General features: G+C 45.5%; 1 protein-coding gene across 2 annotated transcripts in view; it reads right to left on the bottom strand.

Annotated features, from left to right (window-relative positions):
• LOC147426800 (beta-glucosidase 25-like) overlaps positions 1-13032 on the bottom strand; it is a 90266-nt gene that overhangs the window by 42102 nt on the left and 35132 nt on the right. The window contains exons 3-8 of one of the 2 annotated variants that reach the window (XM_086498444.1): positions 11796-11857; positions 9497-9572; positions 9327-9398; positions 9160-9253; positions 8770-9049; positions 8575-8690 (exon numbers count right to left, since the gene is read on the bottom strand). In XM_086498444.1, coding sequence (XP_086354570.1) covers positions 8575-8690; positions 8770-9049; positions 9160-9253; positions 9327-9398; positions 9497-9572; positions 11796-11857 — 700 coding nt within the window. The remainder of the gene's footprint in view (positions 1-8574; positions 8691-8769; positions 9050-9159; positions 9254-9326; positions 9399-9496; positions 9573-11795; positions 11858-13032) is intronic. The other variant, XM_086498445.1, reaches the window with a different exon arrangement.

The raw sequence follows: 13032 nt of genomic DNA, 5'->3' as shown, positions 1-13032 counted from the left end.
CAAAATAGCCAGGGTGTACTGAAGGTGGTGGGAAGACCTGTTGCATAGCCTGTAGGTTGCTTCCCTGTCCATTAGAACCAGCTATAGGTTGCTGAAAGGTGGCGGGCTGAACTGGTACAGCTTGAAAGACTAGCATCTCAGCCACCTGTTCTTGCACCTTAGGCACAGGTTGTGGAGACTGCATGTTCTCCGTCAAGTGTACAAGTGTTTCCATTGATTGTGCAGTATGAATCACCTGTGCTTGAGCCTTAACAGGCTTCTGAATACAATCCAGTGACCCAGCTTGCTGAGACGGAAGAGGAGGTTGCAGAAAGGCTAAAAACCTCGGGTTCTGCATTACTTGTGTGAACATAGCCACAGCAGTAGCCAACTGGGTCCTGAATATATCATCATCCGTCTGTGGTGGTCTTGAAAACTCACCCACTTCATATGTCAGTTGACCTTGTGAAGAGGAAAACTCTTCAGTCACATCATCTGGTCTGTCAGCCATAATTGCAATTCCCTGTGTCTGGTCTATGATCCCCTGTGTCTTCAAGCCCAAACTGACCAAGGCTCACTTCTATGGGAAAAAGCGATTTGATCCCGGTGATGGAACCATGTAACCGGCCTGTACTTTCAAAAAGGGCGGTAGACTCTAGACTTAAACCTTATTTGCTTTCACCCATTTAATTTGTCGCCCACTTTACTTGTACTTTCAAGACACAACAAAGGGGAGAGAGATACAGGCTGCTAGATTGCACCTGTATGAGTAGACCGACACCAAATTGGCCCCTAACTTAGGCGCCCCTTTCGGTATTTCTTTATTGTTTAAAAGAGGAAATAAACGTTGTGGTTCCCTACAAGCTGCCCCGCACAAACTTGGCGAATTCCAACTGTTCAAGCCCGATTTCGGCAGCATAACTGTACTAGGACCCTTCACAGTCAGTATTCCCACGCATTGAATGACTTTCCCGACGCATACGGGCACTTTGCAAAACCTGGCGAGAATCTGCAGCACGCTGAATTCTCTGTTTTTAGCCTCGAAAATGCGCCAGATCACTTGTACAGCGGTCCCCGAACCTCCTCGGGGTATTAGGGACCGTTTAGGGCCAAAACCCTAAACCTGCAAAAATACACATCAGGCTGTAATTTACTGTTTCGGGCTCCGTTTCGCGTGCCGGTCGCATCCGTAGCAAGTCCTCGAGCTCCCGCACCTGTAGGGCTACTTGCCCTTTGAATTGGACAAGATTTCTGGCGTGAAACCTCTCCGAATTCACTTGTACCTGCATGGGATTAGCCACTAGCTAATCCAGTACCTGTGCAAGAGGCTCTTGCCTTGGCAATCGCGCATGAACCCACACAACTATACATTGGTCAATTGAAAAGCCCACTAGTGGGGCATAACATACTACCATAGAGGAGAGAGAGAGTAGTGCGTAGCGTGCAAGGCATCACTCCTGGCACCGCACTGTACATAGGAGGGAAAGCAAGCACTCCATAGCTCTTAACCTGTGACAAAATCTGCAAATGAGCCTTTCTCCTCTCTAAAATCAGTGCCCCCTTCTCTTGCATGAGGAAAGTGCACAGAATTGTGCCACTTGGCACATTTACAAGCCATTTCCCGTTTCGGGGTTGCCGCCTAAAAATCTCTTGACCGGTTGCCCAAATGACTTCGCGGCAAAGTTATAAAATGTTCCCCTAGTCATATCGGAGGTAATGACGCAAATACATTTTTAGGTCCCAAAATAGCAGTTCCCTAAATTTTAGGAGATGGTGCCATTGTATCTTTCTAGGTCATCCGACCCCCTTTGTACACTGCAGCCACACCCAGAACTGAAATGTAGCCTCTGTAGCAAAGGATTCCACTTTGGCTAGTCAATGACCCCACTTTGGCTAACCATAGTCCTTGTCCAACCTTAGTGCTCTCTTGCCCTCAGGCCTGGACTCCCTCTGGACAGTTCCACACTAGCTATGCAATGCAGGGCAGTTAGATTTCTCGAGGGGTGTTTCCAAAAAGTGAAAGTAAATAGATAATAAGAAAGAAATCAACAAAAAGGATAGTTAGTAGTCACACGCTGGTGACAGCTTGACAGATGCTCACATGATAGAGAGTATACGAAGTATGGGAGATACCTCACGGAGATGACGATCGCACATGGGTTAGCTTTACTTAATGGCTTACAACGATTTCTTGTAGCAGCCGGTTTCACATGCTTTCCACACAGACACGGGGCCAATACGGTGGACTATGTTATGGCATAGCCGAGCTTTATTCCTTATATTCTGGATTTCATAGTGGGAGCCAGACCAGTGGGTGTAGCAGTGGATCATGCTCTTTTGACATTGTCCGTTTCATTTCAGTATAGTACAACCCAGACATCAGGAGGCAGGTCACATAACCGTTATACATTTACACCAGAGACTGACTCGGTTTATATAGAAGAGATCTATAGCCGTCTTTGCACAGCTAGTCGTGGTCTCTCAGTGGAGGAGTGCACCACTTTACTGACTGAGACACTGCATGGTGCAACATCAGAGGCATATCCACACACTTAGCCGGGTCGTAGGCGACTTTCTGGGAGCATGCCCCAGAATAGTTGGTATGATGAGGAGTGCAAAGAGATGAGAGCCCGGCTCCAGAGAGATATTCTTTTTGGAGTCATCACTTATAGACAGTCTCGGGTTGCTTCTCGACACCTTGAGCGAGACTTGTATCAATTGTTCTTGAGTAGAGACTTGGAAGAGGCATGGCAATTCTTTCATAAGCACTCCCCTCCCCCAGTGATTACTTCTCCTGATGTGTGGGGCAAGTATGCGACATCGTTATATACAGTTCCTGGACAGGACCCCCTTCCAGATCCTACAGAGCCATGTCCACCTACCAGCACCTTCTTTATCATTGAGATGGTAAAGAGAGCCATTGACGGGATGAGGACCAGCAAGGCATATGATCATGATGGTCTAGTAGCAGAGCACTTTATACATGCTAGAGATATGCTATTAGAGGTTCTTGCAGTGTTGTTCAATCGTGCCATGTGAGGGGTTACCTGAGACTTGGAGATTGTCTACTATTGTGCCCATCTTCAAGGCAGGTGATCCTGCAGAGATTATGGTGGGGCACACATTGGCACGGTTGTAAGCATCCATTCTTGAGCAGCAGTTGAGTAAGTGGGCAAGCAGTTGAGTAAGTGGGCAGACGGTGAGGGTGTACGAGCAAAGGGCCAGGCCGGTTTTAGGAGGGGTTTCCCCACTCTTGATCATATTCTGACACTAAGAGCCATCATTGAGGAGGGTAGGTCACATGGGAGACGGATTTCTTGTAGCTTTGTGGATTTCCGCAAAGCATTTGACATGGTACCAAGAGCTCAATTGATGTGCAGACTGCAGGAGATGGGGGTGCCTATAGTGTTGATTTGGGGGATTATGGCTCTATACAAATCAGTGATGGGACATATACGCACCAGGGAGGGGATATCTGATGTAGTTCACTCCACCATTGGGGTGAAACAAGGTTGCCCATTGTCTCCTACTCTATTTGGTATGTATGTTGATGAGGTGTCTGATTACATTGACAGAGAGGGTAATAGAGGTGTCCAGCTGGTAGGGACATGGATCCCATTGTTGTTATATGTTGATGATAGTGTGTTGATCTCTGACTCACTAGAGGGTATGCAGCAACAGTTGGATGCATTACACAGTTTTGCAGAGGATAGTGGATTGTCTGTAAACCTTGGTAAAACCAAGGTTATGGTGTTTAACACCACACCACAGTGGATCAGGAGATCAGCACCGACTTTCACATATGGCCAGGAGATTGTAGAGTATACAGATGCGTACACTTACCTTGGGGTTGAAGAACACTTACCTTGGGGTTGTCTTCACTGGCCCGAGGTTTTCTTTAGGGAGAGCAGCAGAGACTAGACTGACTAGAGCTTATGCGGCCTTGGGAGGCTTGGAGAGGATGTGTTTGCAGCATAGTTACATGGGACGGCCAGTCGAGGTCGGGAACGGAGTCGAGACGGTAAAAGTCAGGAAACGGGGACGGGGTTCGGAACGGCAAAAAAAAAAGAGTTTTTTTGGCATTTTTTGACCTACACACATGCCACACACATAGAGCATCACTTTGACCATAAATTTACACTAAATAGACCAAAGAACACGAGTCATATAGGCTGAAATGTGCTAATAAAACATTGATGATCGATGGATACAAAATGAGAAAAGTGCATGCCACAAGGGCTCAAGAGTCAAAAAGCTTAAAATGACTTAGGACAAGCCTGAGGCCTCAAGGATAACAAAAAGTACAAAGGGCTATGTAGTAGGTAGAGTCGTAGACGCAAGAGTCTAGACTCGAGAGTCGAGTGATCAATGATCATCAAACTCAAGAAGTGCTCGCCTGTTGAATCTCCACATCGTCGTCGTAGTCGAGGTCGTCAGCGACGTATGAGGGCTCGGGAGGCTCGCATTGAGGCTCGAAATCCTCCTCTAGCTCCTCCAAAAGAGTATCGGCCATAGATGGATTCTCTTGTGCCATCTCCCACTCAGTGAAAGGATCTGCCTTGTGTGTGACGCTCTTGGCAAGCATGCGCAAGTTAGCGCTCACAAACACCAAATCATTGGCCCTCTAAACCCCAAGGCGATTCCTCTTCTTAGAGGCAATGTGGCTGTACACACTCCATAGTTGCTCCAAGCAACTAGTGGTACATGCTTGGCTAAGGACACGAACAGCCAAGCGTTGCAAATGTGGGCCATCTCCTCCATAGTCCTCCCACCACAAAACCGAGCCAATCTTGTTGCGATCAAGCTATGCATCTACACATAGATAGGAGCCCTTCTTTTGCCTGTAGTTGAGTAGCTCGTCTCTAATCTTGCGCCTAATGTCACTGCTAGGCTCAAGGCGCTCCAATGCAAGCCGCTATCCTTTGCTCACCTCCTTGTCGGTCTCTTGACGCCTTCTTTGAAACTCAAGGTCAAGCACATAAGCTGCCGCATGAAGTGGAGAGTAGTATCCATTCCACCTCGACTCACACAAGCCATGAGAGTGGAGACTAGAGTGTAGAGTAGTCAATGGTCATGCTTCAAGCTTGAGCAATGAGCATTGAGTAGAGAGGAAAGCATTGATGATTGAGTAGCTTGAGCCTTGAGCTTGAGGGAAATGGAATGAGCATTGAGACTATGAGTATTAAGAGGCCCAAGGGAGCCTTTTATAGCCTCCCAAGGGCCAAGGCTCCCAAAATGTGGCAGTTGGGGCTGCACAGATCCGTTAAAAACGGTCAAATTTTTGAATGAACTGCAGCCGTTTAAGGCCGACCTCGTCCGACCCCTGCCGTTCCGGTCCGTACCCGGTCCGTCCCCCTGCGACCCGCCCGTCCGGCCCGATTTCCGTCCGTCCCTCGGCGTTCCCTTCCGTTCCCGGCCCGGTTACGGCCGTCCCCCGGCCCTAGGGCCTGTCCCCCCCGTCCCCTGTAACTATGGTTTGCACGTTCAGTTCCAAGAACCTCGGACAAAGTTATGGCTCTTTGATACTTTAGTAGCCTCAGCTATGTTGTATGTGGTGCAGATATGGGGACCTGTTGGCCAAGATGGTTGGAGACGTATGGAGAGATCCTTGGTATCCATGATCTCTCGACTGATCAGAGCCAAGGCCTCCGTACCCCACGCTATCATTCGAGTAGAGCTAGTTGCCCCTCCTATGGAGATTGAGGTGCTTACCAGATGACTACTAGGACAGATATGCTAGATTGGCTTTTGAGTCTTCCAGACAATTAGCTCTCCAGGGGGACACTTCATGTTGGTGTGCACAGATGACATCATGGTTTCAGATGCATGGCTTCACCATGGACACCCTTTCCAGCTCTTCAGACACCCTCGATGTCTCTTACACAGGTGGAAATTACTAGACTCATTTGTCAGGACCCGATCCAGCTGGATACCAAGAGGACATGGATAGAGCCGCCACAAGAGTTGGGCACGAAGATGGCTTTCTATAGAGAGCATCTTCTCCACCTCACAAGAGATGGGTTTGTGATTCGACTCAGCTACATGGATACACATATGTCTCATGGTTTGCGGTGTGCCATTGGTCAGATACGCACATCCTCACATCAGCTGGAGATTGAGACGGGTAGATTCAGAGGGATACCAGCAGACAACAGGATATGCCGCTTATGCCAGCTACATTACATATGTCATTGCACAGTGTACTATGAGATTCGGGGCCGTTTCCACTGCTTATTCAGAGAGGGTTTCGGTCCTTTCTCTAGGGTCATGAGTTATGAGGATCAGAGATGTCTTGGGCTATATCTACTTGAGTTACACAGATATAGACACACTTTATGGGGAGAGCTAGAGAGAGACAGTCCCATAGACGGTTTACAGATTTCTTTTCCCTAGCTATGGGACAGCCAGAGGAGCAGCCATCAATGCATAGCTCCGCCCACACTCATTCAACCACTACCGGCACTCTCATCGATCGAGCACTGGAGCTACGGAGATCCAGACGGCCACGATTGAGGAGAGGGGCTACACAGCATCGACTCTCTCGACATCCAGAGTGCAGATGAGGATGGATTCTAGTAGTAGTAGTATTTTTATTCTAGTCTTTTTGTACCCAGACATGGTATCAAATTCACAATTATGTAACAGTTTGGTCTCATAGGTCATTTTGGCCTTTTGAAGACATTAATATAACATTTCATTTCATCTCTCTCTCTCTCTCTCTCTCTCTCTCTCTCTCTCTCTCTCTCTCTCTCTCTAGATTGCATTGCTTATTCAGGGAGGGTTTTGGACCCCTAGATAGAGTCATGAGATATCACGACCAGAGATGCCTTGGCTTATATCTACTTGATCTACACCGACATAGAGACAGCCTATTGGGAAGACATGGCGTACGACAGTCGCAGAGACGGATCACAGATTTCTTTGGATCGAGGGAACCAAGAGACCAACCACCAGCACAGGGTTGTACCCGCATTCATACCAGAGGCACCCTCATGGACAGGGCGATTGAGCTCGGGAGATCGAGACGACCACGATCGAGACACAGGAGCACACTACATCGACGAAGACTCCAGCAGAGGATCAGAGGCATTCTAGCACGACACCCAGATTGTCATTGAGGGCCTATTCTACATTTCACATTTCACACTTCATTTCAGTTTTCATTTTTATTTTTACTTTCAGTACTTTTTGTACTTGTACTTCAGACATTGTATTAGATTCACCACTTTGTATCTGATGGTCTCATAGGTCATTTTGGCCTTTTGAAGACGTTAATATATCATTTCATTTCTCTCTCTCTTCGTTCCTCTGTGGAAGCGACCGAGTAGGAGAGCCAGTGCTCTCTCTCTCTCTCTCTCTCTCTCTCTCTCTCTCTCTCTCTCTCTCTGTGCTTAACAATACAAAAAGCACTATATGCTGAATTTAATCATAAATCGGCAAACTAATAAGTAATTCTCTGATTTTCATCAAAAATCAGTAAAACTCATAGAAAAACTTCCAATTTTCAGCACTCCCAACTATTAAATTTCTGTTTTTAAGCAAAAATCAGCAAAAGATCTTCACCTACAAATTGGCCTCCCTTTTATAATAATGGCCAGCCACGTTGGCCGGGTTCACAATACATCCACCCGGACACTCGATGCCCATCCCGACGGCATCTAGGCTAGATCCCCTCTCCTGTAAGCGAGACATAACAAGGCCACCTATCTCCATGATCTCTAGGATGATCAAGGCTAAGGCCTCGGTTCCCCATGCGATCATCCAAGTAGAGCTGGCTTCCCCTTCTCTGGTGGTGGAGGCTCTTACAAGAGCAGTGAAATTCATACACAATTTATGGGAGCTTCCACGAGATCGTTATGCTCGGCTGGCTCTAGAGTCCTGACAGCACAGGGAGATACACCATGTTGGTATGCACAAAGGGCAGCATGGTTTGGACCATACATGGTTTCTCTATGGGCAGGCTCCCCCCCTTTCGGTATTCTCTAGATGCACCTTCTCTCTCTCTCTCTCTCTCTCTCTCTCTCTCTCTCTCTCTCTCTCTCTCTCAAGGAGGGAGGTCACTAGACTTATACGACAGGATTTGTGTCAGTTGGAGACCCAGAGGACATGGATACAGCCTATACAAGAGTTGGGCACGAAGCTGACTACATACAACGAGCGTATTCTCCATCTCATAGAGGATGGTTTCTTATCTAGACCTACCTACATGGACACACTTGTCTCATGGCTTACAATGAGCTATTGGACACATTCAGACATCATCACACCATTTGGAGATTGAGACTGGCCAATTTCGAGGTATCTTAGTTGAGGCTAGGTTGTGCCAATTGTCTCAGAGAGAGCCAGAGATAGAGCTCCACTTTATATGCCACTATACAGCATACTATGAGATATGTGGCCGCTTTCACTACCTCTTTAGAGAGGGTTTTGGGCATTTTATGTAGAGTTATGAGATAAAAGGATCAAAGAAAGTAACATGATTCTCTGATGGCACTGACGGTTGGACTCATAGGTGATTATGTCCTTTTGGTACCACATTTCATATCACTTAATTTCTCTCATGAGGACAAATTGTAGTTTAAAAGAGGAGATTACCACGAAAGCTCATATTCGATACACCTGTGTGCTGCACCATAATCCTCTTCTTTGTTGGAAAATGGTTCATACCACTTTGAATTAACAGAAATCCCAATGCGACCTCTCTGTTCAGGCTGCAGCCCACTGGATTGATCAAATGACCCATTCTACAAAATAAAACCCCCATTTGTAAGCTACAGTATCAGTAACAACTTGAAATAAAGGCACTACTTGAAAGAATTCTCTGTAAATCTTCACTGCAGCTGCATGGCACAAAAGAGCATTGTGTGCAACCACATATGGTTCACTGCTTGAGTCCCCATAAAAAATACTCTTCTTCGAGCCACATATTTCTGAGCAGCGCCCAGGTGCATTTGTTCCCTTCCCATAACCATAATATGCAAGAGTACTCAGCTGATTAAATGTTATCCAATTTTTGACTCTATCCCCAAAGAGCTTGAAGCAAGTCTCTGCAAAGTGACAAAAATGTCTTCTGCAATGATAAGAGCATCAGCAATGTTACCTCGAGAGATGATCTTGAGAATCAAAGTTTGTTACATGCAAGAATTTACTTGTGCTGCTAACTTTCATTGCACAGCTTACACAATCTTTTTAGTGCGCCAGCCCTTCACTTCAGGGTCATTTTCAAGATGTTGGGGTAGATCCCAATGGTATAGTGTCACGTATGGTTCAATACCTGTGAGCACATCTCTACAAACGTGTAATGTCTTAAAAAAGCCCCAATGGGAATTTGAATTGTGGATTTATACCATGATAGACAAGGCTATTGATAACATCATTGTAGAAGGCAACTCCTGCTTGATTCACTGCTCCACCAATGTCTACATCAAGGTTCAAACCATTTGTCCGTTAACGCGTATGCCGACCAAACAATGAAAGATAAAAAATAATGTTGCCTCATTCTAGTGATATAAGAAACCTGGACAAATGCGTGACCAAGAGATTGAAAAACGATATGCATCAACACCTAACTTGGCCATGAGCTGGATATCTTGCTGAAATTCATTGATACTTACCATTAAAAGTTGAAAACTCACACTCAAAAAAGAAAAGACAAGCACACACCCGCATGAATCCGTGGAAGTCCAAATTCACCTCTGAAAGACAATGCAAGTTATAAACTCATGGTAGAAATTATCCACCATCAGCTCAATTGTGCATCGTAATGAGTGTGTACACAAATGTGTGTGTGCGCACACACGCATGCACCACATGCCAAAAGCATTACCAGATATCTGACATAAAAGCATCAATCTGAGTGGCTGACCTATGTAGTAGCAGAAGGAAAAATTGGATGCATGGGATCTGTAAACATTGCACAATTTGTAAGCGCACGTGGAGAGGCCAAGTAGAGAGCTTCCAGTGGATCAACTTACAATCTTAATGCATACACTGGAGTACCCCATTCCGCTTGTTCAGAAGTAGTTATCGTCCCAGTTTAAGGATATCCCAAAACATCAATTTGTCTCAATGGGCTATAGTATCTTGCCAGGCCATGGTAGGTCATGCCAATCTTGAGCATGCAAGGCAAGCAGCTTGGATTTACGGAAGATCACATTGCAAGCCAGCTGCCTCAAGCGTAAAGATCCAATACTCGAATGGTTACCTGCACATCATGAGGGCCTTTGTGATGGAAAAGAAATGCACTTCAAAGCGTCGTGGTGTGCTGAATATCTTGACTTTACCTTTCATCTGTAAGGTGAGAAAGCTAGTCTTGGACGCAAAGGCTGGCTCACGTGTAATATGTTGCAGTCATTTGCTTTTGGCCATTGGCATACCTCCTTCTGGACGTGGTGTTTGGTAAATTGCAGATGTACAAGGACGAGGCTTTTGAGGTCTTCAAGAATTGGCGTACACTATTGTTGAATCCTGGTATCTCGTTACATTTGGGGAGTCTGCATTGGAGTAAGATTTCCCAACTATGTTTCATATTGACCCTACAAAACCCTATTTCTGGGCATATAGAGGTGTGCATATGCTAAATGATGGCGTAATGCCAATGACCATTATCTCTTTTTCCAGCTTCCAACTGCTGTTTTGAATTAGCAATCACTTTGGACCTGATTTGCATAACAATACGATATAGTTCAGCCATTTGTGCCCATCCCTTCTCTTGATCCTCATGAACGATGGCTGATTGGCATTTCTGTAGTTATCCTTTGATTCCAAATCTCTTGCTTGGTGGCCGGGAGTATTTGGCTAGAATATGAAAAGGCCCCTTCCTCTTAACAAAAGAGTATGTCTTTGGAGATGTCAGTTGGTGTGCTTATTGCCGGTAATGTACTTGCATAACGCCGAATTTTAGATAGGTATTGTCAGTGCTGTATGCATTCAACAAAAACTCATACTTATTTACTTTGGTTCTGCTGACTACATTCTCTAGATTTCTTCTAGTACGCACTTGATGTCATCACTTGTGATTTCCAACTGCTCAATTTAGCAAGAGGCTTAAGCTATTTGGTATTGCTTCATCTCTTTCCCTAGCCACCACCATTTTCTTTACATGGGTTCACTATTGGCCCTTGTGGTCTATTTGGGACTTTCAGGACCATCATATGTGCCTTCAACATTTAAGGGAGCCTTTCGCTATTCCGTAGCCTCTCTTCGAAACACTACTTTTGGCTTTCATACCTTTGCAGATATAAAGTTATTTCATTATCTTTTCTAATTGCATGCCATCTCAATCCATTTAAGTGTTTGAGATGTGGCACACTCATTGTGCTTTACTCTAAACGTGGGTTTTCCATAACTTTTAGTTTCTCACCAGTATATCCAGCATTACAGAGAACAATGTATGTTGTCTTTCTAATTGTTAAAAACTGGATGAGATTAATACTCATCAGCTCGAGGCCTTTTTTCACAGTTTCTGCTGCTCTTTGGCATGGGTGGCTTCATCATCAAGTTCACCCACCTCATGTGCTTTAAGTTGACATTAGAAGAATGGCCTTTACGCATGTGTGAGTGTGTGTGCCTGTGGGCTTTCTTTTTGTCGCCCCGGGAGAGAGGGGGGGGGGGGGGGGGGGGGGGGGGGGGGGGGGGGGTGTATTCATGAACCCATAGTACTAAACATCCAACATCAACTCCCTTGTGCATGACATTTCACTGAATACTACGACATCAGCTCGTTTGTGCATGACATATTCACTAAATATTACGACATCCCCACAATTATCAACACTACCTCATTGTGGGAATTGAAAACAGGCACAATTATAAACCTTGTATTGATGATAGTGATCACATGCAATATCCCCTGTACTTCCATCGTAGATGTTTCCTGCATCATAAAAGCAAATAAACAATCATAAATCAAAACCAAGTAGTCAAAATGGTCATGCCCATTTTCATATCATTCAGAATTTTTTGCTAATCCCATCTATGTTTTCGTATGATGTTTTCCCTTTTGGCTTACTAACATTCAAGGCCCAAGCACACCAAGGTCCTCAGGCACGGGAAAAACGGTCAGTAGGGGAGCGGAATGTTGGTGTTCCTATCAGTTTGAAATTCATAAGAATGGAGATGGAATTCATAAGAATGGAGATATATATGGAAAAATAAAAATGTGTGAAACAATTTCAACATTGCCTTACATAGACATCCATCATTCTAGGAACATTCATATATCAAAATTGTCACGGCACACAGGGCAAGATGGAAACACCCAAAAAAGCCATAGTAATGTGCAGACCGCACCTCCAAGGCCGTGTACAATGGCACATCCAGAAAAAGAAACATCACCACTGTAAAAAGACTCTACACCAAAAAGAAACATCACCATTGCAAAAGGACTCTACACCAAAAATCCAGGAGAGCTAGCCTCTATGCATCCCTAGGATTGATCAACAGGGCTATGGCCCTCTTCAACTTGCAAACACAAGCTGAAGAGGAGGCTGAGACCTCCCTGGCCCACACACTCCCCGACACCTGCATCAACCCCTGCCAGCCACTGTTATTTATCAAATAGGGGAAAAACAACAAAACATGCAGAATAAGCAGCCAGACAACCATATACACAAACACACACACCCATACTCCTACTGCCTCTGTTTCCAACCATAATCGCATCTTCCGTAGCCACTTCCGACAGTTTCATCCTAGCAGGTATGGATATGGGAGGGCAGACCGATCTCTCAGCTAATCATGATGTAGGGGAGTGGTAGTGACATTCTGCAGAGTATGGTAGAGCTCTCGGTGATTCTTTGAGTATACAGTGTCACAAGACGGGCACCATGTGCCCATAGAAAGGAACAGACTGAACAGGCTTTTAGCACTTCAATAACAATTAAACTGAAAGAGAGAGACGACACGCAACACGGAGTGGCGGGATTCCACCTTAGAGAGTATTGGCCCCAAAGCTTGGCGCCCCTTTTGGTATTTCTTTATATTGCATCAACACAATACAAGCCGGTATTCCAGACTCTTCACCGTCTCCAGAAAGCATGCCAAAGAATGAGC

This window comes from Adiantum capillus-veneris, chromosome 24 (genome assembly GCF_014529385.1).
Source record: "Adiantum capillus-veneris isolate H3 chromosome 24, ASM1452938v2, whole genome shotgun sequence".
In the NCBI taxonomy this organism is placed as follows: Eukaryota; Viridiplantae; Streptophyta; class Polypodiopsida; order Polypodiales; family Pteridaceae; genus Adiantum; species Adiantum capillus-veneris.
Note: the sequence above shows the minus strand (reverse complement) of the source record. Positions and strands in the feature narration are given on the sequence as shown.